We start from the raw sequence: 25,304 nt of genomic DNA, 5'->3' as shown, positions 1-25,304 counted from the left end.
GATGGAAGGCAGGAGGAGAAGGGGACGACAGAGGACAAGATGTTGGATGACATCACCGACTCAATGGACATGAGTTTGAGCAAACTCCAGGAGATAGTAAAGGACAGGGAAGCCTGGTGTGCTGCAGTCTGTGGGGTCACAAAGAGTGGACGTGACTTAGCAACCGAAGAACAACTATATAGCCTATTGTGTTAGCCTAAATAGCCAAAATTAGTTAGGTAACCAGGCTAACTTCGTTGAACTTACAAACTAATTGGACTTAAGAACACACTCTTGGAATGGAACTCATTCTTCCATAGGGGACTTACTGTACTGTGATGTGTTGTACAGATACACATACATACACAGAGGGCTTAAGGAATGGCAGGGAGATGCTCTCACCCATAGCCTCAATATTTGCCACTGCCCTCTTAGCCCCCATAGAAAGCAAAGAAACATTCTTGGGGGAAATATAAATGTCTAATCTCTCCTAGAATTCCCTATCTCAATTTCATATACCTTGGCAACCCACTCCAGTATTCTTGCCTGGAAAAGTCCATGGACTGAGGAACCTGGCGGGCTGCAGTCCATGGGGTTACATGACTGAGCATGCATGCATGAGGGTGGAGGGAGATGGGTTGCTGGCAATAAACTGGTAGAACTTAAAAAAAAAATTTTTTTTAATTTCATATATCTGCCATCTGGCAAATTGCATAAACCAGAAACCAAGAAAGTCATCCTTAATGGCTCTCTCCACATTCCTCCCATCCCCCTCCAACATCAGGAAGGATCTGTTTTGTTTCCCAAATAAATCTGGAATCTCTATACTTCTCTCCATCTTCTCTGCTCCTAGCCTACCATCATCTCTTAACTGGACTGCTGCAATGGCCTCAATTTTTTTTTTTTTTTTTAGTAACCCACTTAACAAGCTTGATTTAATAAACATGTAGAACCATTCACCCAAAGTAAAAACTACTTATCCCTTTTAAGTGTACATAAAACATTTATAAAAATCGGTCTCAAGGAATGTAATTGAAACTTGAGAATTGTGTAATACATACTGTATTCTTTGACCACAGTGTAAAATATAAATACAAATGAAACTGAGCAGGGCCCTGTGGGGCCTTCACGTGTACCCGTGAAGGCCCCACAAGCCTTTTCCTGGTCCCCTTTTCTTGTTTGTAGGAAAACGGATTCATCTTCTTAGCATGCGTGCTAAATCACTTCTGTCAAGATCGTATGGACTGTAGCCCTCCAGGCTCCTCTGTTCATGGGTTCTCCAGGCAAGAATATTGGAGTGGGTTGCTGTGCCCTCCTCCAGGGAATCTTCCCAATCCAGGGATCGAACCTGCATCTCTTATGCCTCCTGCACTGGCAGGTGGGTTCTTTACCACTAGTGCCACCTGGGAAGCCCTCAGCTTCCTAGACTGTCCCTGAATTCCAAAGGGCAGATTCAAATAGTTACTAGTCAGGGAAGAGAGAGAATGCAGAAGCAAAGGAGGAACTGTTAAAAAACAATAGTGCAGTCATAGAGCAGAGCCCTGCTTTCTCCTCAAGGGAAATACATAACAATTTATTTTTTAGTTTTTCTGTGGGAAAAAGCCCCGCAACCAGGTAAAGAATGGTAACTTCCTTCTGAGCACAACATTCATGTAATACCATCCTTTTACCTCACCACCAACCAATCAGAAGAAAGTCATGTGCCCTGGAGGCCTAGCCCCCAATTTTGCTTATAAAAACTCCTCTCCAAAAACTATCACAAAAGTTTGGGTTTTTTGAACACTAACCACCAATTCTCCTTGCTCAGTTCAGCAACATACCTTTCTCTGTTCCAAACTCCAATGTTCTGGTTTGTTTGGCCTTCACTGTGTGTTGGACACATGAGCTTGTGTGCATTCAACAAAACAAACATATATTTGGAAGTTAAAAAGGCAAAAGTCTTCCAAATAACTCTGAGTCAAAGAATAAAATAGTATGGAAATGAAATACTTTAAACCAAACCATAATGAAAATATTACACCCCCAATTTGCAAGGTACAAAAATATGAAGATATATCTTATGCTGAGTTTATCATCTTGAACAAAAATTGATAGATTTTAATTTTTTAATTAAAAGTTTTTGCTATATATTTTATTGAAATACACTTTACATACAATACTATGTTTTGCATAACCATAGTACATTTTGATATATTTTTATATCAGGCTTGTACTAAGTATTTAAGATGAATTGGAACTTTATTTTAAAGCCAAAGAATGCTCAAACTACCGCACAATTGCACTCATCTCACATGCTAGTAAAATAATGCTCAAAATTCTCCAAGCCGGGCTTCAGCAATATGTGAACCATGAACTTGCTGATGTTCAAGCTGGTTTTAGAAAAGGCAGAGGAACCAGAGATCAAATTGCCAACATCCGCTGGATCATGGAAGAAGCAAGAGAGTTCCAGAAAAACGTCTATTTCTGCTTTATTGACTATGCCAAAGCCTTTGACTGTGTGGATCACAATAAACTGTGGAAAATTCTGAAAGAGATGGGAATACCAGACCACCTGACCTGCCTCTTGAGAAATTTGTATGCAGGTCAGGAAGCAACAGTTAGAACTGGACATGGAACAACAGACTGGTTCCAAACAGGAAAAGGAGTACGTCAAGGCTGTATATTGTCACCCTGTTTATTTAACTTATATGCAGAGTACATCATGAGAAACAGTGGACTGAAAGAAACACAAGCTGGAATCAAGATTGCTGGGAGAAATATCAATAACCTCAGATATACAGATGACACCACTCTTAAAGCAGAAAGTGAAGAGGAACTCAAAAGCCTCTTGATGAAAGTGAAAGAGGAGAGTGAAAAAGTTGGCTTAAAGCTCAACATTCACTTTAAAAAAAAAAAAAAAAAAGCTCAACATTCAGAAAACGAAGATCATGGCATCTGGTCCCATCACTTCATGGGAAATAGATGGGGAAACAGAAGAAACAGTGTCAGACTTTATTTTTGGGGGCTCCAAAATCACTGCAGATGGTGACTGCAGCCATGAAATTAAAAGACGCTTACTCCTTGGAAGGAAAGTTATGACCAACCTCGATAGCACATTGAAAAGCAGAGACTTTACTTTGCCAACAAAGGTCCATCTAGTCAAGGCTATGGTTTTTCCTGTGGTCATGTATGGACGTGAGAGTTGGACTGTGAAGAAGGCTGAGCACCGAAGAATTGATGCTTCTGAACTGCGGTGTTGGAGAAGACTCTTGAGAGTCCCTTGGACTGCAAGGAGATCCAACCAGTCCATTCTGAAGGAGATCAGCCCTGGGATTTCTTTGGAAGGAATGATGCTAAAGCTGAAACTCCAGTATTTTGGCCACCTCATGCGAAGAGTTGACTCATTGGAAAAGACTCTGATGCTGGGAGGGATTGGGGGCAGGAGGAGAAGGGGACGGCAGAGGATGAGATGGCTGGATGGCATCACTGACTCGATGGACGTGAGTCTGAGTGAACTCCGGGAGTTGGTGATGGACAGGGAGGCCTGGCGTGCTGCGCTTCATGGGGTCGCAAAGAGTTGGACACGATTGAGCGACTGAACTGAACTGATATCTGATTTTTTTCTTTCTTGAAAGATCATTGAGTTTGAAAGAAATTATGAGTATGTCTGTATGGGCATGATTCCTCTTAGAATTTATCATTTATTTATTGTCTTTTGGTTGCACTGGGTCTTTGTTGCTGCACACAGGTTTTCTCTAGTGTGGCAGGCGGGGGCTCGTCTTCACTGGTGCGCAGGCTTCTTATTGCAGCGGCTCCTGTAGTGGAGCACAGGCTATGGACACACAGGCTTCAGTGGTTGCAACCTGCGGGCTCAGTAGCTGCGGTGTGTGGGCCTAGTTGCCTTGCAGCATGTGGGGTCTTAGTTCACCCACCAGCAGTTGAACTTGGTTCCTTTTCATTGCAAGATGGATTCTTAACCACTGGACCACTGGGGAAATTTGAAAACTATCTCTTATTTAAAGTAGCTTTATTGAAATATAGTTCATATACCATACAATTCACCCATGTACAGTGTACAGTTCAATAGTTTTTAGCGTTTCATGAGCTTGTGTAACCATCGCCATTATCTAATTTTAGAAGATTTTTTTGTCCCCCTTAAAATAATTTCATACCCATTAATAGTGAATCCTCATTTGTCTCCTTACCTCTCCCTCATTTTACTCAAGCCCTAAGCAACCACTAATTAATGTTTGCTATAAATTGTTTTATTCTAAACATTTCGGACACGACTGAGCAACTGAACCGAACTGAACTGAACTGAAACATTTCATACAAATGGAAAATTGTATATGTGACCTATCGTGATTGGCTTCAGTTAGCATATTTTCAAGGTTCACCCATGATGTAGTATGAATCTTCATTCCTTTTTACGAAGGAAGTACTGACTAGTATGCCACTCTTTGGCTATACCACATTTAGTTATCCATTCATTAGTTGAAGAACATTTGAATTGTTTTTACATTTTTGCCTATTATGTACTTTGGTGCTGTGGACATTCATGGACAAGTTTGTGTGACCATATGTTTTCTTTTTATTATCAGCACAGAAATTTATTTGAATTCAAGATTATATGGTTATATTTAGAATAATGTAATAATTATTGAAAGCACGTATCATTCTTGGCTTTGAAACAGTTATAAAGGTATACTTTTGAAGTCAAAAATATGTAGTAAGAATGTACAAGGAAGCAAATATATAAAAAACAAGCTTACTAAGTATTGGGAGTTGTAAAGAGGGACACACCAAGATAAATGTAACAGAGTCCAAATTATACAACATACGGCAAGGCATTCTCTTGCTTTATCAACTCCTAGAAAATAAATCAGTAACCTCAGTAATGCATCATCGTTGACTCAATGGATATGAATTTGAGCAAACTCTGGGAGATGGTGAAGGACAGGGAAGCCCAGCGTGCTGCAGTCCATGGGGTCACAAAGAGTCAAACACAACTGAGCGATGGAACAACAACAGTAATGCAAGAATACTACAAAAGGGACAAACTTTCTGAGGGACATCGGTGGTAATTCACTATTCTTTCCTTTTTTCTATCTCCTTCCCTCAGAGCAGTTTCTTTTCTTCCCTCTAAAATGGGTTTTATTGTATTGAAAAAAATAGGTTTTATTTGTCAATTGTAGTAATTGAAATATGCAACAATTTACTTAAAGATGCTCAGGGATCTTTTATCTTTTTGGTCGTCCTGGGTCTTCATTCCTGCGCTCGGGCTCCTCTAGTTGCGGTGAGCCGGGGCTACTCTTTGTTGTGGTGCCCGGGCTTCTCATTGTGGTGGCTTCTCTTCTTGTGGAGCACAGGCTCTGGGTGCACCGGCTTCAGCAGCTGCAGCACATAGGCTTGGTAGTTGTGGCCATGGGCTTGGTGGCTCCGCAGCATGTGGGATCTTCCCCGACCAGAGATCAAACCCGTGTCCCCTGCATTGGCAGGGGGATCCTTATACCACCAGAGAAGTTCTCAAATTTTTGAAAAAGCCAGTCAGCTAGTTAGCAAGGGATCATTAGTGGCTTACAGGGAAAACAATTTCAGGTATTACATATTTGCTAAATAGATTTAAAAAGAATAAGCAGCTAAAAATGGGTGAAAAAAATCCCAGGGTTTACTTTGACCTAAACAATTGAAAACAAACAGACCTATTTACTTGCAGAGTGAGCAAGATAAACAGGTTCCGAAATAGAGTTTGGTTTCCAACAGTGTCCACTGCCAAAGGTGGACAGACTCAGAATGTCTCCTCTTCTCATAGAAACTGGAACACGGACAAGCAGCCTTTCTTTGAACAGCCCTTTGCACACATCATCCACACAGATCTGATGGATTTGACTGCCCAGAAAGATTGGTGTGTTTGTGCTAACATTAGAGTCTTGTGCTAATCCTAGATCGTTAACCATGAGTGTTGTTCTGAATCCACCCTGATAGTTATTAGGGAAGGGAACTCCATCAATCACCCCAGATATGGGATTATAAGCAGCACTTTACCAATGCTGTCCTGAGCTCACATTTAGGATTTTGGCCAAGAGTTTTGGGTCAGGTCCTAACCTGATTCCCAGATTCATAGCATCAGCAGTTTCAATCATACCAATAGCTAACAGTATGTTGTAGCAGATCCTCAGAGCCTGCCCGGGCCCACAGGCTTCACAATACAGCGCATTGGAGTTCTTGCTCCCCAGCAACTCTTGGGCAGCAGCAAATTGGTCTGTGACTCCTCCGGTGGCACTATTGATAGAGAACCCACCTACCAACACTGGAGACATAAGAGACACAGGATTGATCCCTGGGTCAGGAAGATTCCCTGGAGTAAGATGGCACCCCGCTCCAGTATTCTTGCCTAGAGAATCCCCATGGACAGAGGAATCTGGTGGACTACAGTCCATAGGGTCACAAAGAATAGGACACAACTGAAGCAACTTGGCACAGCACACCTCCCACCATAAACGTGAGGTCCCCAGACTGAGCAGCCTCCACACCACCAGAAACGGGCAACCCTGAAAATTGCTCCCATTTTCTCAACTTCTTTGGCCAATCTTGCCAAACTATCGGAGAAGGCAGTGGCACCCCACTCCAGTACTCTTGCCTGGAAAATCCCATGGGCAGAGGAGCCTGGTAGGCTGCGGTCCATGGGGTCACTAAGAATCGGACATGACTGAGTGACTTCACTTTCACTTTTCACTTTCATGCATTGGAAAAGGAAATGGCAACCCACTCCAGTACTCTTGCCTGGAGAATCCCAGGGACGGGGAAGCCTGGTGGGCTGCCGTCTATGGGGTCACACAGAGTCGGACACGACTGAAGCGACTTAGCAGCAGCAGCAGCAGTACTAGAGTCTATTAATAGTGAGCCTTACTTTGCTTTTTTTGGAATCCCATTTGCTCCAGAATAAGCTTCTATTCCATTGATACTGGTGGGCAACATTGTAATAATTCTATCCTTGCCGGCTATATCTGCTGGAGAAGACACTACCTGTTCACTTGCATCTAGAAATTCTCTGTATGCGTCAGGAAACACATCATAAATAACAAGCGGATAGCCATGTCCATGGGATATATATATATATTTATATTTTTTTTTGCCATGGGATGCCCCATTTGCCTAGTCCAATGAATCCAGCTGGAGCCATTGATGTAGAACACACCACTGCAAGGCTGGCCCCTGCCAGCGACTCCAGTAAGGAGGCTAGAGGCACTCCACAGGGCTATAAGGAGGCTGCCTTGCTGCCCTAGCTCACCCACTGACTGCAAGGGTGCATGGGACATGAGCACTGACATATGTTTTCAATTCTATTAGGTATTTACTTATGAGAGGAATTGCTGGGTCATGAGGAGTACGTCAAGGCTGTATATTGTCACCCTGTTTATTTAACTTATATGCAGAGTACATCATGAGAAATGCTGGGCTGGAAGAAGCACAAGCTGGAATCAAGATTGCCAGGAGAAATATCAATAACCTCAGATATGCAGATGACACCACCCTTATGGCAGAAAATGAAGAGGAGCTCAAAAGCCTCTTGATGAAAGTGAAAGAAGAGAGTGAAAAAGTTGGCTTAAAGCTCAACATTCAGAAAACGAAGATCATGGCATCTGATCCCATCATTTCATGGGAAATACATGGGGAAACAGTGGAAACAGTGTCAGACTTCATTTTTGGGGGCTCCAAAATCACTGTAGATGGTGACTGCAGCCATGAAATTAAAAGACGCTTACTCCTTGGAAGGAAAGTTATGACCAACCTAGATAGCATATTGAAAAGCAGAGACATTACTTTGCCAATAAAGGTCCCTCTAGTCAAGGCTATGGTTTTTCCAGTAATCATATATGGATGTGAGAGTTGGACTGTGAAGAAAGCTGAGCGCCGAAGAATTGATGCTTTTGAACTGTGGTGTTGGAGAAGACTCTTGAGAGTCCCTTGGACTGTAAGGAGATCCAACCAGTCCATCCTAAAGGAGATCAGTCCTGGGTGTTCTTTGGAAAGAATGATGCTAAAGCTGAAACTCCAGTACCTTGGCCCCCTCATGCAAAGAGTTGATTCATTGGAAAAGACTCTGATGCTGGGAGGGATTGGGGGCAGGAGGAGAAGGGGACGACAGAGGATGAGATGGCTGGATGGCATCACCAACTCGATGGACTTGAGTCTGAGTGAACTCTGGGAGTTGGTGATGGACAGGGAGGCCTGGCGTGCTGCGATTCATGGGGTCGTAAAGAGTCGGACACGACTGAGCGACTGAACTGAACTGAACTGATGGTAACTCTTTGTTTAACATTTTTGAGGAACTGCCAAATTATTTACCAAAATAGCCACACCATTTTATATCCCCACCAACCATGTATAAGGGTTCCAATTTCCCCCCATCTGCGCCAACACTTGTTACTGTCTGTCTTTATTGGTATAGACATTCTAGTGCGAATGAAGTGGTGTCTCATTGACTGTCCTGTCAGCATCCACTCTGGCCCTCTTTCAATTCATTCTCCACATTTCAACCTTGGAAATTGTCTTCTAAAGCCAACTCTGACATCACCCTGCTGCTTAAAATTCTTCAGCGGCATTGCATTATCCTTTAGACAAAGGTTGAAACTATTTTTACATGAATGTATTCATTTTTGTTGAATAGGTAATATGTTAGAAAACCAAAAAGGACCAAGTGGTATAAAGGGAAGAGTCTCCCTTTCACTCCGGTTCTCCATTTACCCAACCTTCCCAACTCACATAACACACATAACCACATAATTGGTTTCTTGTATACATTTCCACATTCTCTTCATTATAATCAAGCAAATGCCGACATAAATTTATATCCCCTCTTTTAAATATATACAAACAGCAAACTATGCAGAGTTTAGTTTGCAACTTTTCTCCCCCACTAAATATATCTTGGAGATGTTTCTATATCAGTAGAGAGTATGTCCTCACTCTTTTTCACAACTACATTTTATTCTTTTATATGATGTACCATAATCAGTTTAACCAATCAAAAGAGATTTGTGTTATTTTCAATCTTCTACTACTAAAAACAATGCTGGAATAAATAACCCTGATATGTCATTTTACATATTTTGGCTTTTTATAGATATTGATGAATTATCCTCCATAGAGGTTATATTTATTTACTTCTCACCAGGCTTCCCTGGAGGCCTAGATGGTGAAGAATCCGCCTGTGATGCAGGAAACCTGGGTTCCAGCCCTAGATTGGGAAGATCCCCTGGAGAAGGGAATGGCTACTCACTCCAGTATTCTTGCCTGGAGAATTCCATGGACAGAGGAGCATGGCGGGCTACAGTCCATGGGGTCACAAAGAGTTGGACGTGGCTGAGCAACTAACACTTTCATTTTTCACTTTCACCTCACCAGCTGTATAAGTGTCTGTTTCTTCCAACTTGTCAAACCAAAAAAACTCAACATCGTATTACTGCAGTGTCTGCAGTGGTCTGACCGTACTGCCTCTCTGCTCTCCTCTCATACTTCTCACCCCTCGTTCTCTGCTCTTCAGCCCCCAGGCCTCTTTCTTCCCTGCAGAAAATCTTGATTCCTTTTGCAGGAGGGCTTTTGCACTTGCTGCCCCTGCAGCCTGGAATGCTCTCCCCATTTCTCTCCACTTTGCCTACTTAACTCCTGCTCATTCATCAGCCCTCAGCTCCAGGATCACTTCTTCAGGGAAGCCTCCTTGATACTCTAGTCAGGTAAACTCCTTTGTTGTAGCCGCTAGTAGATCCTTGCCTTCCCTTTAGCATATCTATCTCAGCTTATAATCATGCGTGAATGAGTAATTACTTTATGTTAGCTTCCTGCATTCGACTGTAAGCTTCTTGAAAGGAAGGACACTTCACAGGTAACAGTTCACACAGTGCCTGGTACATAGGAGGGTATCAATGAATAAACTGTTAAATAACTATATGAATGAATGAATGAACAAATGGAGGAATAGAGCATGATGGTTCTGGAGTTAGTCAGACAGACCTGGATTCAAATCGTGACTTTGACACTTAGGTGTGACCTTGAATAAGTTAACCCCTTGGATCATCAATTTCCTCATTTGTAAAACAGTGGCAATGGTACCTACCTCATAGGGTTGTGATTAGATAATTGTGTATCTGTCACATAATAAGCACTTATATGCTACCATGTAGTAGTATCATGATTCTCATTTATATTAAGAACTATTACTGTTAGATTCAGGTGATTCCCAGGATTCTTCGGCTTCCCTTGTGGCTCAGCTGGTAAAGAATCCACCTCCAATGCAGGAGACCTGGGTTCGATCCCTGGCTTGGGAAGATCCCCTGGAGAAGGGAAAGGCTACCCACTCCTGTATTCTGGCCTGGAGAATGCCATGAACTGTATCTAGTCTGTGGGGTCGCAAAGAGTTGGATGCAACTAAACGACTTTCACACAGGATGATTTTTAATCTCCCTGCAGGACCTTTATAGATTGCCAGTATCCTCCATACCTCTCTTCACTTACCTGCTAGTTGGGAAATTCTTCCTCAGATTGAAACTCAGATTTCTTCTTTTTTTTTTGACTGCACTGTGCAGCTTGCAGGATTTTAATTATTTTATTTGTTTTTGGTTGTGGCGGGTCTTTCTTACTGCGTGGGCTTTTCTTTAATTGTGGGGCTTGCATGGGGGCTACTGTCTCGTTGCAGTGTGCAGGCTTCTCATTTCAGAGGCGTCTCTTATTGCAGAGCACAGGCTCTAGGGGTCCCAGGCTTCAGTAACTGCAGCACGTGGGCTCAGTAGTTGAGGTTCCCAGGCTCTAGAGCACAGGCTCAGTAGTTGTGGTTCCTGGGCTTAGTTGCATGGGTTCTTCCTGGACCAGAGATCGAACTCGTGTCTCCTGCATTAGCAGGCAGATTCTTTACCACTGAGCCACCAGGGAAGCCTAGCTTGCAGGATTTTAGTTCTCTGATCAGGGATCAAACCCATGCCCCCTGCAGTAGAAGTACAGAGTCCTAACTACAGGACCACCAGGAAATTCCCTAAACTCAGATTATTTAAAAAGCATGTAAATAATGCTTTTAAAGCTCATATTGCTCATTCATTAAGTCTTAAATGATTTACCATGCTTCTGTCATTCATTCATTCAACAAATACTTCTCAAGCTAGCCAGGTACTGGGGACATAGTGAAAACACAGAAGAAAAAATCCTTGCCTTCATAGAGGTAATATCTTGGTGGTAGAGGCAGAATATAAATAAATATGTAATAACATTATTATATAAATTATGAAATTGCTATTATTATTATTATGGCTACTGTATAATAAAAAAACAAAATAGAGAGAGCTGGTTAAAGTGAAGCAGGGAACCCAGTTAGGAGGTTGCTGCTGTGGTCCAAGGGAGAATGGTGGTGGCCTGGATGGAAGTGGTAGAGATGATCAGCAGGGTCAGACTCTGGGTGGTGGTGGTGGTGGTGTAGTTGCTAAGTCGTGCCCAACTCTTGCGACCCCATGGACTGTAGCCCGCCAGGTTTCTCTGTCCATGGGATTCTCTAGGCAAGAATACTGGAGTGGGTTGCCATTTCCTTCTCCAGGGGATCTTCCTGACACAGGAATCAAACCTGGATCTCCTGCATTGCAGGCAGATTCTTTACTAATTGAGCTACAAGGGAAGCCCCCAGATTCTGGGTATTTTTTTTTTAATTGAAGTATAGTTGATTTATGGGTTCTTTTTTTTTTTTAAGGTAGAACTTAGCAGGCTTGGACTGGATGTAGAGGTGAAAGGAATAGAGAAATCAAGAATAAACCCAAGAATATTGAGTGGGAAATAATGGTGTCATTTTCTGAGATGAAGATGGGGGAGGAGCAGATGTAAGTATTTTTGGACAAGGTTAAGTTTAGGAAACCTATCAGATATCCAAGTGGAAATGTTGAGAAGGCAATTCGGTGCTCAGGAAGAGGTCTTGTCTGAAGAGAAAACAATCCAGAGTTATTGGGGTATCTAAAGGAGCTAGTAAGATCGGTGAGGGGGCACGGGTAGCCAGAGTAGGAAAAAAGGCCCAGAACTTGAACTCCCGCCTGCCAGTATTTAGAAATTGGATACAGAAAGGATAGATTCTCCCCTTTCCCAGTGAGTAAGTGGGAAATCTGAGGAAAAGTGTGAAGAAAGGATTCAAGGAAGAAGCTATCAAATGTTTAAATGCTGTTGATAAATTGTGTAGGAGGCAGACTGAGAACTGGCCATTGGATTTTGAAGAACAGTGAATTTTTTTAGGAGTGGTTTTAATTACATTCTAGGGATGAAATTTTGCTTGCCACAATTTGAGGAGAGAATGATATGTGAGAAGGTGGAGGCAGCAAATAAAAGTGATTCTTCCAAGCATTGTTAGTAAGCAAGGAAGCAGAGAAATGGAGCAGTAATCATAAGAGGGTGGGGGTGGGGGGCGGGGGAGAAGAGGACGGGAAGTCTGGGAAGGACTTTTTAAGATGGGAGAATTTAAAGCATGTTTTTAAACTGATGGGAATCATCCAGTAGAGAGAAAAATGGAAGGGATAACCAAAGGAGCAAAGTTCCTAAGTGACCAGGAAAAAAGGGGTTCAAGTTTACAGGAGAAAACATTGACCCTAGATAGGACAGTTCACTTAATACAATGTAGTGGTTGAAAGAATGACCCTTGTGTGTGTGTGTGTGTGTGGCGTAAGGATGTGTTCTGATTTTATTGATTTACATGCAGATGTCCAACTTTTCCAACACCACTTGCTGAAGAGACTTTTTCCCATTGTAGTGTATTTCCTTTTTTTACTCTGATTAAATTTATTTATTATGGGGTGTGCTGGGTCCTCGTTGCTGCGCGTGGGCTTTCTCAAGTTGTGGCAAGCAGCAGCTATTCTCTGCTTGGGGTTCTCAGGCTTCTCATTGCGGTGGCTTCTCTTGTTGGGGAGCACAGGATGTAGGCTGCATGGTCTCCAGTAGTTGTGGCACACAGGCCTAGGTGCTCTGCAACATGTGGGATCTTCCCAGATCAGGGATCGAAACCGTGTTCCCTGCGTCGGCAGGCGGACGCTTAACCACTGGACCACCAGAGAAATACCAAGCATGAGCTCTTGTTACCTGAAAACTGGGTTCACCTCTTGGTAGGTGTCAAGCCAAAAGACACAACCAAGCCATAGAAGAAGGAAGGATTTATTGCCTGCAGCAAGTAAGAACACTGGGAATCTGTCCCAAAGTAGAGTTTCCCTGAACAGCAAGACTGGGGAAGTTTTAAGCTAATAGTACATGCATATTCATGAAGGGGTGTGAACAGAGTTGAATTCAGCATAGAAGTGGGGCAGAGGTTGACAGAGTCCAAGCTTTAGTTGGTTGAAGTCATAAGGGTCAGAAAAGGTCAACGTCATTAGTCCATTCTCCACCTTGGTGGGAGCCGGCAGAACTCAAGGCTGTGTATCAGATTGTTATGTATACCCCTTGACGAGGAACTGGGACTCTGTTTTATCCCTGGATTATTGTTTCTTTTTTTAAAAAAAAAATTTATTTATTTGGCTGCACCAGTTCTTAATTGTGGCATGTGGGATCTAGTTCCCAACCAGGGATTGAATCCAGGCCCCCTGCATGAGGAATGCAGAGTCTTAGCCATTGGACTACCAGGGTACTTACCCTGAACTATTGTTTCTTGACTGCTTTTCTTTCATTCCTACATTCCCTCATTTCCCTTAAGATAATTGAATACTGAGACCTGTTCAAGGACAAGCACTGTGGCCAAGGTTAGATCACAAAATGGCTTAGGCCAAAAGGACTTCTCTTGTGTCAGAAAAGTCACGCTTGGTTCTCTTTCTCCACGGATACCCCTACCCTATCTGCTTATACTCTGAATCCAGAATACTTTCTTTGTAACCTTGGACAAGGTAATTCAAAAGAAATTTCCCTGTTTCAGTTCCCATCTCTAAAGTGAGGGATAATAATACTTAATTCATAGTGAGGATTAAATGACTTAATATATGCAGGACTCCGAACACTGCTGAACATATAGTAACCCCTAGACTACATGTGTTAGCTGTTACTATTGTTACAGGAGGGAAATCAGAGTCCACAGATCTAGATGTAAATGCATTGGTAGATTTAGTGAGGGGGAAAATGTGACTCTACTGCTTGCTCCTGATCTTTTTTTTCTTCAGGGAAATAAGCAAGATTATCAGTTGAGAGTGAGGTGGAGGAATAAGGTCAGGAATAGTCATCTCATAAAGTGTGCAAATAAATTAACTAGGGGGTTGTATTAGGATTGTCGGTCAGTATGGAGGGCTGACTTGAAGTCTATGGGCCACATGTAAAGTGAGACCCGTCAGCACAGGTGGTAGCTGCTTCCAGTTAAACGCCAATGCTTGGGTACAGCTGTGAAAAAGGAAGAGAACTGGATTTAACTTGGGATGAGGTTTGCCTGCAAAAATATAAGAGAAATGGAAAGAGGGGCAAGGCTGTTGAGAGTGTAGCGATTATAACGAAAGACCATGGAAGATAAACTGAACAAAGAAGAGAAAACTTAAGGGGTGAGATGAATAGTGAAAAAGTGACAGGGTGAATGGATTGGATGTGCCAATAGAGGCTTTCTAGAGTAACTGAGCTGAAAAGGCAGGAGTTGGTACCCAAAGAATGGAATGCTTGAAGCAGATTTGGTAGCTAAGGGTGGTAAAGGAAAATCTTGTTGGAAGGAAAAAGGTCAAGATGAAAGGATTAAAATAGTGACTTAAGTCACTAAGAATGATGATAAAAGTAATGATGAAAAAGACTTTGACCAGATACTAAAATATTCAACAAATACACAAGTGACCAGGAGGTCTGCAGGTAACCACAACGCAGATCATGTGGTCTGATGGCATGCATTTCAGAGAAGTTTGGATTTTTAAGGAGAAAGAGCAATGGTCTAGAGGCAGCAACAGAGAGCAAGGAAAATATCCACCTTCCTCCAGTGTCTGTGAAAGAAAAAACAGTTAACACTCCAGGAAAAGCAAGGTTCATTTTAACGGGTGGGAGAAAGAAAAGAGGACATTCAGAGAAGAGGTTGAAGATATAGAATATTTGTAGTTGTTTTCCTACACCTGAGGAAGGCATTGCTGTTGCTGCTGCTACTGCTAAGTCACTTCAGTCATGTCCGACTCTGTGTGACCCCATAGACAGCCCACCAGGCTCCCCCATCCCTGGGATTCTCCAGGCAAGAACACTGGAGTGGGTTGCCATTTCCTTCTCCAATGCATGAAAGTGAAAAGTGAAAGTGAAGTCGCTCAGTCGTGTCCGACTCTTAGCGACCCCATGGACTGCAGCCCACCAGGCTCCTCTATCCATGGGATTTTCCAGGCAAGAGTACTGGAGTGGGGTGCCAACGCCTTCTCCGGAGGAAGGCACTATAGACATATAAAGCAGCATGAGACATCTGTTGCTTGCTCTCTAAGAACTATAGGTAGGCAGGCCTATGGCAGTATGTGAAGGCATTAAACTGGCACAGGACAAAAGGAAAAAAGGTGGGTGGGGGCAGGGGACTTCCCTGTTGGTCTAGTGAAAACTGCGTTTCCAGAGCAGGGGCATGGGTTCAATCCCTGGTGAGGGAACTAAGACCCTGCATGCTAACAAGGGATAAGTGGGAAAAAAAAGGAGAAATGGCATATTGCAGATTCCACCCAAGTTAGTGGCAGATCCAGGTTAGGAACTCAGGACTCCAGAGTCCTAAACTGGGTGCTATAATAAAACCAGAAAGAATATAAACTGTGCTCCTCCATGCTCTCCATGCTTCCCATTACAGACTAGGTGAGAATATGATGGTCACAAATGAAACAACTTCAGCAAACACTGTATCAATAAGCACAAAATATGCTACAAATCATGTCCCTTAGTGCCAAAGGAGGGTGCTATAAGTGACCTGTGGGGTTTTTTTTCTAAGAATTTTTTCTGGTGATAGCATATTCATTTACATATTTTTCCTAGATCCTGTAAGGAATTCATAAGACTTAAAGAAAACTTGGAAAACACAGAAAAGTAGGAAGAAAAAGAAGACTGCTTTTGAGGTCCCATCACCAAACAGAATCACTAATTATTATTTTGGAATACTTCCATCCAGTCTTTTTTTTCACTAGGCGTAGACATTTTAAATTAATAAGTAAACATGTAATTTTAATATACAAAATATGCAAAAAATTCAAAATTCAAGAGGTTAAAAAAAATCAGTCCTTTTCTATCGTTTTACCCCTGTCTTCAGCCACACGGTTTCCCTCCCATGAGCCATTCTATTCATAGATTTCTGTTTCCAAGTTTATAAGAAGTTTATTTATTTGTATACTGCATCTCCATGAGTATGGAATCACTAATCATGGCAATGCCATACTAGTTATATACTGCATTTGGTGAAGTAATCTTTAAAACTGGGACTTTAATATTTTATCATAGAATCGTGGAATTATAGGGTTGGAAATTACTCAAGAGAATCATTCATTCAACTTACTGAGAAAATTAAATAAATAAACTCTTAAGAGTTCAGAGTTAGAAGAGCCAAGATTATCATGTAGATTTTCTGAATTTCCTGTTAGTGATCCCTCCAATACAACATATTACAGCACATCCACTCAAAATATTGCAAGTAAACATCGTAATGCTTACGACAAGCCTCCCCTTGTTTTTTTTTTATATTTATGGCCTCTCCACAGTTTTGAAGCAAGTCATAGTTTTTATTTTTTTAAATAAGCTTTATTTTTTCGGAACAGCTTTAGAGTTACAGAAAAACTGAGAAGGTAATACAGAGTTTTCATATTCACCATACCCTGTTCCCCTATTGATAACTCTTACATTAGTATGGTACATTTGTTACCCAAATAAGCCGATATTGATTCAGGATTATTAACTCCATACTTTATTCATATTTCCTTGGTTTTTACCCAATGTCCTTTTTTTCTATTCCAGGATTTTATCCAAGAGGTCATGTGTCTCCTTAGGCTCCTCTTGGTTGTGCCAGTTTCTCAGACTTTGTTTTTGATAATCTTGACAGTTTTGGTTGGGTATTTTGAAAAAAATTGGTATTTGTTTGCTTTTCTTGTGATCATAGGTTTATCTTTGTTTTAACATAACCCTAGGCTTGTCAACATATGTTCATATAATATTATCTGTTTCTAATTATTTGTGGTGTTTCCATAAACTTCACTTTTTTATTATTGTAATTGGAGGCTAATTACTTTACAGTATTGTGCTGGTTTTTGCCATTGACATGAATCCGCCACGGGTGTACATGTGTTCCCCATCCTGAACCCCCCTCCCACCTCCCTCCCCATCCCATCCCTCAGGGTCATCCCAGTGCACCAGCCCTGAGCACCCTGTCTCATGCATCGAACCTGGACTGGTCATCTGTTTGACATATGATAATATACATGTTTCAATGCTAGTCTCTCAAATCATCCCACCCTTGCCTTCTCCCACAGTCCAAAAGTCTGTTCTTTACATCTGTGTCTTTTTGCTGTCTCACATATAGGATCATCGTAACCATCTTTCTAAATTCCATATATATGTGTTAATATATAGTGTATTGGTGTTTTTCTTTCTGACTTACTTCGCTCTGTATAATAGGCTCCAGTTTCATCCACCTCATTAGAACTGATTCAAATGCATTCTTTTTAATAGCTGAGTAATATTTCATTATGTATATGTACCACAGCTTTCTTATCCATTCATCTGCTGATGGGCATCTAAGTTGCTTCCATGTCCTAGCTATTGTAAACAGTGCTGCAGTGAACATTGGGGTACACGTCTCTTTCAGTTCTGGTTTCCTCGGTGTGTATGTCCAGCAGTGGGATTGCTGGGTCGTATGGCAGTTCTATTTCCAGCATAAACTTCACTTTTAATGGCTGAAAATCCCTTCTTTGTTATTTAAAGTCTGTATGACCTTGAACACATTCTAAACTTCTCTGAGCCCTTGGTAAATAGTGCTCACAGCATTGTCATGAAAAAGGCAAGTGGACTGTTGAGCAGAGGCAAGACAGAATGAAACTTATGTTTAAAGATTATTCAGAGTGCTGTTGAAACTAAATTATGGGGGAAATAGGTGGCCACCAGGGAAGTCCTATATACAGAGTACATCATGTGAAATGCCAGGCTGGATGAATCACAAGCTGGAATCAAGACTGCTGGGAGAAATATCAACAACCTCAAATATGGAGATGATACACACTAACGGCAGAAGAGTGAAGAGAATCTAAAGAGCCTCTTGATGAGGGGTGAAAGAGGAGAATGAAAGCTGGCTTAAAACTCAGCATTCAAAAAACTAAGATTATGGCATCTGGTCCCATCACTTCATGGCAAACAGAAGGGGAAAAAGTGGAAGCAGTGATAGATTTTCTTCTCTTAGGCTCCAAAATCACTGCAGATGGTGACTGCAGCCATGAAATTAAAAAATGCTTTCTCCTTACAAGGAAAGCTATGACAAGCCTAGACAACATATTAAAAACCAGAGACATCTCTTTGCTGACAAAAGTCCATATCGTCAAAGCTGTGGTTTTTCCAGTAGTCATGTGTAGATGTGAGAGTTGGATCATAAAGAAGGCTGAGCAAGAGGAATTGATGCTTTTGAACTGTGATGCTGGAGAAGATTCTTGAGAGTCCCTTGGACTGCAAGGAGATCAAACCAGTCAATCCTAAAGGAAATCAGTCCTGAATATTCATTGGATGGACTGGTGCTGAAGCTTCAATACTTTGGCCACCTGATGCGAAGAGCAACTCACTGGAAAAGACCTTGATGCTGGGAAAAATTGAAGGCAAAAGCAGAAGTGGGCAGCAGAGAATGATATGGTTAGACAGCATCACCAACTCAATGGATGTGAATTTGAGCAAACTCTAGGATATAGTCAGAGAAGGCAATGGCACCCCACTCCAGTACTCTTGCCTGGAAAATCCCATGGATGGAGGAGCCTGGTAGGCTGCAGTCCATGGGGTCGCTAAGAGTCGGGCACGATTGAGCGACTTCACTTTCACTTTTCACTTTCATGCATTGGAGAAGGAAATGGCAACCCGCTCCAGTATTCTTGCCTGGAGAATCCCAGGGACGGGGAGCCCAGTGGGCTGCCATCTATGGGCACAGAGTTAGACACGACTGAAGTGACTTAGCAGCAGCAGCAGAATATAGTGGAGGACAGAGGAGCCTGGCATGCTGCAGTCCATGGAGTTGCAGAGAATCAGACACGATCTAGTGACTGAACAACAACAACAAACACAGGATCTACATAAATGCGTATTTACACAGGAGAAGTAGTCCAGGTAGGTTGAGGATTTCTGGAAAAAGGGCCTTGCTGAACCGTGAAGTGGCAGGCACTCAGCTGCAGCCTACTGGGGAGAATGGCAGACGGGAGGAGTGGAGAAATGGTCTTCCAGGCAGCAAAGTGAGCAGTCCTGCGCACAGCCCTCAGGGAAGGGGTGGGCCTCCTCAGGAGAGGCCAGGGCAGCCAGGCGCTGCTGTACACACTCAGCTGTTAGCCGCGCTTCAGGGTCTGCATCCCAGCAGTCCTCCAGGAGCTCTCTCAGGCCTCCAGGGTCCTGGGAAGAATGACCGGGAGGCAGGCTTTACTTCAGAACCCTGAGTGGCCCCAGCGTTAAAAGGCATCCTTGATGGCCCAGGTCTCAACACTCCTCTACTGTTCCTTCCTGGAGCCTCCTTCCTCCCTTTCACCGAAATCACGCCTTTCATTTCCTCTCTTATGAGAAAAGTTCTCTCCAAAGAGTCCACCTTTTCCTCTGAGATGCTAGTTCAGACTCATTAATGGTTTAACTGCTCCTTTCTCTCAGGCAACCAGCGTCTTCTGCAAACAATACCTAGCCTTTGTTACCAAACCCAACAGACACTTGAGCAGTGGAAACTTCAGATCAGGTAGCAGCAGAAGGGGCCTCCTGTAAGGAAACTGTTTTCAGCAGAAACCCTGAAATTTCACTATTCAGGCACTGTTTTAACCTTATCCCTAGTTCTGGCTTTAATTGGGTCGTGACAGAAACACAGAGGTGTAAAACAGAATGAGGAAATTATTGGATTAAATATTGGGCTCCAGGGGACTTCACTGGTGGTCTGGTCGTTCAGAATCTGCCTTGCTATTCAAGGGACATAGGTTCGATTCCTGGTGGGGGAATTAAGATCCTACATGCCTCGGAGAAACTAAGCCCAGAAGCCACATCTACTAAGTCTGCGTGCTCTGGAGCCCAAGGAACACATCTAGAGAGTCTGTGTGCCCCAGTGAAAGATCTCACATGACGCAACAGAGATCCCACGTGCCACAACTAAGACCCGATGCAGCCAAATAAATAAATGTTTTTAAATTTATTCTTCCCTGGTGGTACAGTTGTTAAGAATCCACCTGCTAATGCAAGGGACACAGGTTTGATCCCTGGTCCAGGAAGATTCCACATGGTGTGGAGCAAATAAGCCCATGCATCACAACTAAGGAAGTTCGCTGGCCCAGAGCCTATGTTCCTCAACAAGAGAAGCCACCGCAACGAGCAGCCCACGCACCGCAACTAGAGAAAGCCCAAGCGCCCCAGTGAAGACCCAGCATACACAAAAATAACAAATGAATAAATACTTTTAAAAAAATGTTAAAAAACAAATATTGGGCTCCAGTGTACCAGGAAAGCAGCCATCCTGGGGGCAGAGCTCAGACCAGAAGCAAAGCCAAGGAGGGCTTCCTGGAGGAAGGAACTGAGGAACAGGGCAAACTGCTGATGGAGAGAAGAGGGATGGACAAGGCAAACCTGAGCAAGAGGAAGGTGTGTGTCTCAGGAATGGGCTATGTGAGGCTTACAGTGGAAAGGGATGAACATGAGTACAGAGCAAGTTTGCCCAGCTCCAGCTGAACATGAGCCAGGAGTGGTGGGAGACGGGAAGGGATAGGAACAGGAGGGCTGTCCTGGTGCATAGGTCCCTGAAGCCCATGTCGAGACTCTCCAGGTCCCCAGCCCCCCAGCCCGCACCCTCTTACAGTGGTCAAGCAACACCAGGTGGATGGAACGTGAGGGCGCCTCCTCTCCTCCACCGCCAAGGTCCACAGCTCACAGGCAGTGGGGGTGCTGCCCAGTTCTGCCTCATAGGCCAGCTGGAAGGGTGGTGGTCTGCTGTCTGGGAAAAGGCACATGAGGCTAGGTGTCAGGTAGCCCAAGGGGTGCCTTCTTGTAGAAAGACCAAGAGGGAGAAAGGTAGAGCTTCCTGGGTCAGGACGTAGGTGAGTCTAGAATGAGCAGGTGGGGCACGGGGGCGGGGGGCAGGGGGGGGCAGGGAGGGGGCCGCTGTCACATCCATCCTCACCAGGTCGCAAATCTGGGCAGCGACTCATAATCTCCCACAAGAGCAGAGCCAGAGAGTAGATGTCAGCTCGCCGCAGGGCTGTGCCCCAGTCCTGAAGGTCCAGAGTTTTGTCCAAGAGCTCCGGTGCCATGTACCGCTGGGTACCAGCCTGGACGGCAAGGATCATCTCCATGGCAACCCTCAAGCCCCCGACTAGACTCAGCAGCACCCCGTACACTATAGGTGCTGCCGCACTGTCGCTGCTCCGTCATCAGCACCACCACCACCATCCTGGGTCTCTCCCTCCTCCAGAGTACTGACCTCCATGATTGCAGCCGGCCCTCGGGGTTGACTAGGGGCCCAGGTTGGGGGCTGGGCGAGGCCAGGGAGCACCAAGGCGAGGCCCAGATCTCCGATGGCGCATGACCCATCGTCCCGAACGAGCACGTTCTGGCTGCTCAGATCTCGGTGGGCGATACCTGGTTTGTACTGGCCTGTGGGAGAAGCCAGGCTGAAGGGGCACGGATCTTCTTCTTTTGTCATTTTGACCCAATCCTTCCCCTCCAAGCTAAGGGAAAATCAGAAACAGCAGCATGGCTCCTGACTCCCATGACTTCTGGCCCCCAGCTCACCCACCATCCTGCCAACGTTCCTCATGGAGAAACGCCAGGCCCTGCGCCAGGGACAGTGCCATCCGCAGGGAACTGCCCCAGTCACTGGTGTGCTGGGTCAAGTAGTGGCACAGGGAGCCCTGGGGAGAAGCAGAGAAAAAAGGGGGACACACAAAGCTGGAAGAGGCTGATTCACCCCAAGGAGCAGAGATCAATTGTCAGACTTCCCTCCGCATCTCCCAGCAGACTTACACATGGCACACCCAGAGCACGGCAGTAGGCAATGCAGGAGTGAGGGTGTACATCACTTAGATTGACAGGAAAAATAGTTTATTTTTCTATTTTAAACTCTAGTTTAAGTATCCTGAGCACTTGGCACGTGCCAGGCCTCCTGTAACCCTCACTACAACCCTGGGAGGTGGGTACTCTTGTCATTCCTGTTTTATGGATGAGGAGCTTGCTGGAAATCCCTGGGCAAGAGAGTTGTACAACCTGACCCCCCAGCAGTCTGACTGCCAGCATCACTCACCTTTAACCACCTTATACTGCCTCACAGGACTTGGGATAAAGACAGAAGAGGCCGAGTAGGCTAGGTGGGGGCACCCGCATGAGTCACCTGGCCTGGGGTGTCACCCCGTAGCAGGGCGTGGGTGGGGAGAGCCATTGGGTAGAGCAGCTGGGAGGAAAGGAACAGTGGAGTCCCTCATTCTACAGACATTATTGAGCGCCTTCAGTGTGCCCGGAAAGTTAAACAAAACCAAAAAAGTGGTGATTTTTGAGCTGGGCTGTGAGGTATATGGTCAAAGGAGAGACTTTCCAGAACTCAAGATTTCAGAGGTGGAGGAACTGTAGGTGACGATATCCCAAGTCCTTAGAGGCCTACAAGGCTGGTGCGGTCTGCCCCTGCCTATCTGTTTCTCTTCATCCTTTTTGCTCATGATCCTCCCTTTGAGTTACGCCTCCTTAGTCTTTTCTTATAGGACCTTTTCAGCACTTAATTCACTTGACACTTTACATTTCTTTCTGTGTTTGCTTGATCCCGTTCTGTCTCCCCTACTACTCTGTAAAATCTGGAAAGGGCAGGGGCTGGGTGTGTTTTTTTCCAGCAACATATTGTTCATCAATATTAGTTGAATGGATAGATGAATGAATTTGGAAGTCTGTGCCCAGAGATCTGTCTTTAACATTGGTTTTCCTTAAGGTTGGGAATATGAATTGTTTTGATTTCTCCCTTTCCTTGTCTATATATTGTAAGTCAAAATTATTAGCAAGTACTGCTTATAATAATAAAAAGAAAAAAAATAAAAAGCATATTTAATGTTCTGGAGAAAAGGCAATCTACAGCAAAGGAACAAGCCTCAACAGGGCCTAGCTGCCACCACTCCCCGCCCCACCTTCCCACACACAGACAGTCCTTGGTCCTCACCTTGGGGTGCAGTTCTAGTACCAGCAGGGGCCCACAGGGCAGGGGGCCAGGGCAGCCCCTGCTGGCGGTGATAAAGCGGACAATGTGGTCATGCTGTAGGCCTGGCAGCTCGTACAACGCTCTCTCAGCTTGGAACTGGGCCACAGCCCTCAGGGGGAAGGCCTTGATGGCTACCAGCTTGCCTTGCAGCTGCCCAGCCCACACCACTGCGTGACCTCCTTCCCGTATGACCTGGTGGGGACACAGTGCTGGGTTTGGGCTGGGCTTCCTCTCCAGCACACTCTCTGAGAGTGCCCAGAGGCCCCCTCCCCGCCATCCCTGGGCACCTGGGAGAAGCACAGCTCAGGCAGCTCCGGCAGCTCAGCACTCCAGTCCCTGCCTGAATCTGACTCTGGCTCGGGCTCTGGCCCACCTCGCTCTCGGCAGGCCTTCCGCTGCAGCAGGGCTGGGGCAGAGAACAGCCTTAGGGTCAGGGTACCCAGGCATGGAGACTGGGAAGTGATGGGGGTCAGGAGAGCCTGGAGAGGGGTCAGAGCGCTGGGGCAGTGCCTTGGGGGGGGATCACAAGGTGGGGTGGGGTAGAGTAGTACCCAAGATGCTGCTGCTTAGCAGCAGCAGCAGCAGAAGCAGTCCCAGCAGCAGCAGCGCTATCCAGGTGGACTCCCCTGGAGGTTAGAGCAAGAAAGAAGACTGGGTGAGCCCTGCCCCAAACCTTGCTCTCTGTTTCTCTCCCTCTCCTCAGAGAATTGCTTCTCTACCCACCCCCACCCTGGTCACAAGCCCCCTTATCTTCCAGTCACCAGGGCAACCAACTTCTCAAGGCCAGGAGGAGGGAAGCTTAGGACAGCGGTAGGGTGAGAATTGGCCCTGGTTCTAACCTCTCATCTAACCTGGGCCCCAGCCCCCACCTGGCTCCAGCACCTTGGGTGGCTACCTGAAATGGCCTGGGGGCCCTCCAAACCAGGTGTCCCAGGGCTCCCCAGAGGAGGCAGATGGCTGTAATTGGCATTGCAGAAGTCAGCGCCACAGGAGCAGGTGAAGAGAGTAGAGCTGGGGCGAGGATGGGCTCGGGGACTTGGGTCACAGCGGGGGGACTCACAGCCTGGCTCATCGCTGTCTCGGCATCCTGACGCAGAGGGGTTGGGAGAAGGAGGAGAGAAAGGGAGGGACAGAGTGTGTACGGGTCTGGGAACACAGAGGGCATCCCTTCCATCTCTCACAGCCTTTTCTTTCCCTCCACACATTCCATTTCTCCTGCCCTCCTCAGCGGCCACCCCCACCCAGGATGAGCCTCTCTCCCACCCGGGTATGCCTGGCAGATGCTGCGCCGTTCACCTTGCATCTCCACCTGTGCCTGGTCTTGGGTCAGGTTCCAGATTCCAAAGCAGCAGCGGCTGTAGAGGCAGTGGATAACCCTGGGGGGGCCCGGCCCTGCATCCAGCAGCTTCCCCAGGTTCTGTGTGCTTCCCCGCACTCCAGGGGCCTCGAAGAACACACAGGTCCGCCTGCTGGGGGGTGCTGCGGGCCAGGGTAAGGGGAGGGGAGGGGTCAAGATGGGAGTGAATGCAGGGGCAGAGAGAGACAAAACATGTTCCGTATTGCAGAGCTAGCCTGGTAAAGCCACAGGAGGAAACAGGGTCAGCAGAGGCCTGGAACGTGACCCCCACCAAGGGAACACCTGGCTGTACCCTTCACCCTCACTCACCCACTCCACTCATCACTCTTCAAGTGCTCCCTCCCACGATGGGTGGCTGGAAAGACCCTGCTTCTCCCTGTAGACACTTACCTTGCACAGCTGTAGGAAGCAGTGCCCAGAGCCCCAAGACCCCCAGCATCATGCTGGAGCGGGCAGCAGGAGCCAGCACAGCTGTCCCTGGCCAGAGCTTCCTTCAGACACAGAGCACCGTGGGGCTTCTGATCCTTCAGCCCCCAACTCCACCCGCCTCCCTCTTCCCCGTCTCTGTGGGGGAGACGGCTGCTGTGGGGGAGAGGATGGGTGTGGGGAAAAGCAGGGAGAGAGGGAGGAGCAGAGAAC

The 25,304-nt window shown here is 45.3% G+C and overlaps 1 protein-coding gene and 1 pseudogene across 2 annotated transcripts; both read right to left on the bottom strand.

Annotated features, from left to right (window-relative positions):
• Positions 1–2,709: 2,709 nt before the first annotated feature.
• LOC138987942 (3-hydroxyisobutyrate dehydrogenase, mitochondrial pseudogene) lies at positions 2,710–6,714 on the bottom strand (annotated as a pseudogene).
• Positions 6,715–18,239: 11,525 nt separating this feature from the next.
• AMHR2 (anti-Mullerian hormone receptor type 2) lies at positions 18,240–25,239 on the bottom strand. 2 transcript variants are annotated; one of them, XM_005902127.2, is made up of 11 exons: positions 25,056–25,239; positions 24,605–24,787; positions 24,204–24,395; positions 23,860–23,934; positions 23,596–23,714; positions 23,270–23,500; positions 21,869–21,983; positions 21,554–21,726; positions 21,254–21,401; positions 20,931–21,067; positions 18,240–19,500 (listed from the first exon to the last, which is right to left on the bottom strand). In XM_005902127.2, the coding sequence occupies exons 1-11, from the start codon at positions 25,105–25,107 to the stop codon at positions 19,291–19,293; spliced, it is 1,635 nt and encodes a 544-aa protein (XP_005902189.2). In that variant the 5' UTR covers positions 25,108–25,239; the 3' UTR covers positions 18,240–19,290. The 2 variants fall into 2 exon arrangements, with proteins under 2 accessions (XP_005902189.2, XP_070226965.1); XM_070370864.1 differs by lacking the exon at positions 18,240–19,500 and having other exon boundaries at positions 20,801–21,063.
• Positions 25,240–25,304: the final 65 nt, after the last annotated feature.

Source organism: Bos mutus, chromosome 5 (assembly GCF_027580195.1).
Source record: "Bos mutus isolate GX-2022 chromosome 5, NWIPB_WYAK_1.1, whole genome shotgun sequence".
Classification (NCBI taxonomy): Eukaryota; Metazoa; Chordata; class Mammalia; order Artiodactyla; family Bovidae; genus Bos; species Bos mutus.
Note: the sequence above shows the minus strand (reverse complement) of the source record. Positions and strands in the feature narration are given on the sequence as shown.

Excerpts from the sequence above, each read along its gene's own strand:
- AMHR2 (XM_005902127.2), bottom strand. The coding sequence starts at position 25,107 with ATGATGCTGGGGGTCTTGGGGCTCTGGGCACTGCTTCCTACAGCTGTG. Across the intron at positions 24,396-24,604 it reads GGCACAGGTGGAGATGCAAG|GATGCCGAGACAGCGATGAG; the intron begins GTGAACGGCGCA and ends CCTCTGCGTCAG. Across the intron at positions 23,935-24,203 it reads GGGCCCCCAGGCCATTTCAG|GGGAGTCCACCTGGATAGCG; the intron begins GTAGCCACCCAA and ends TCTAACCTCCAG.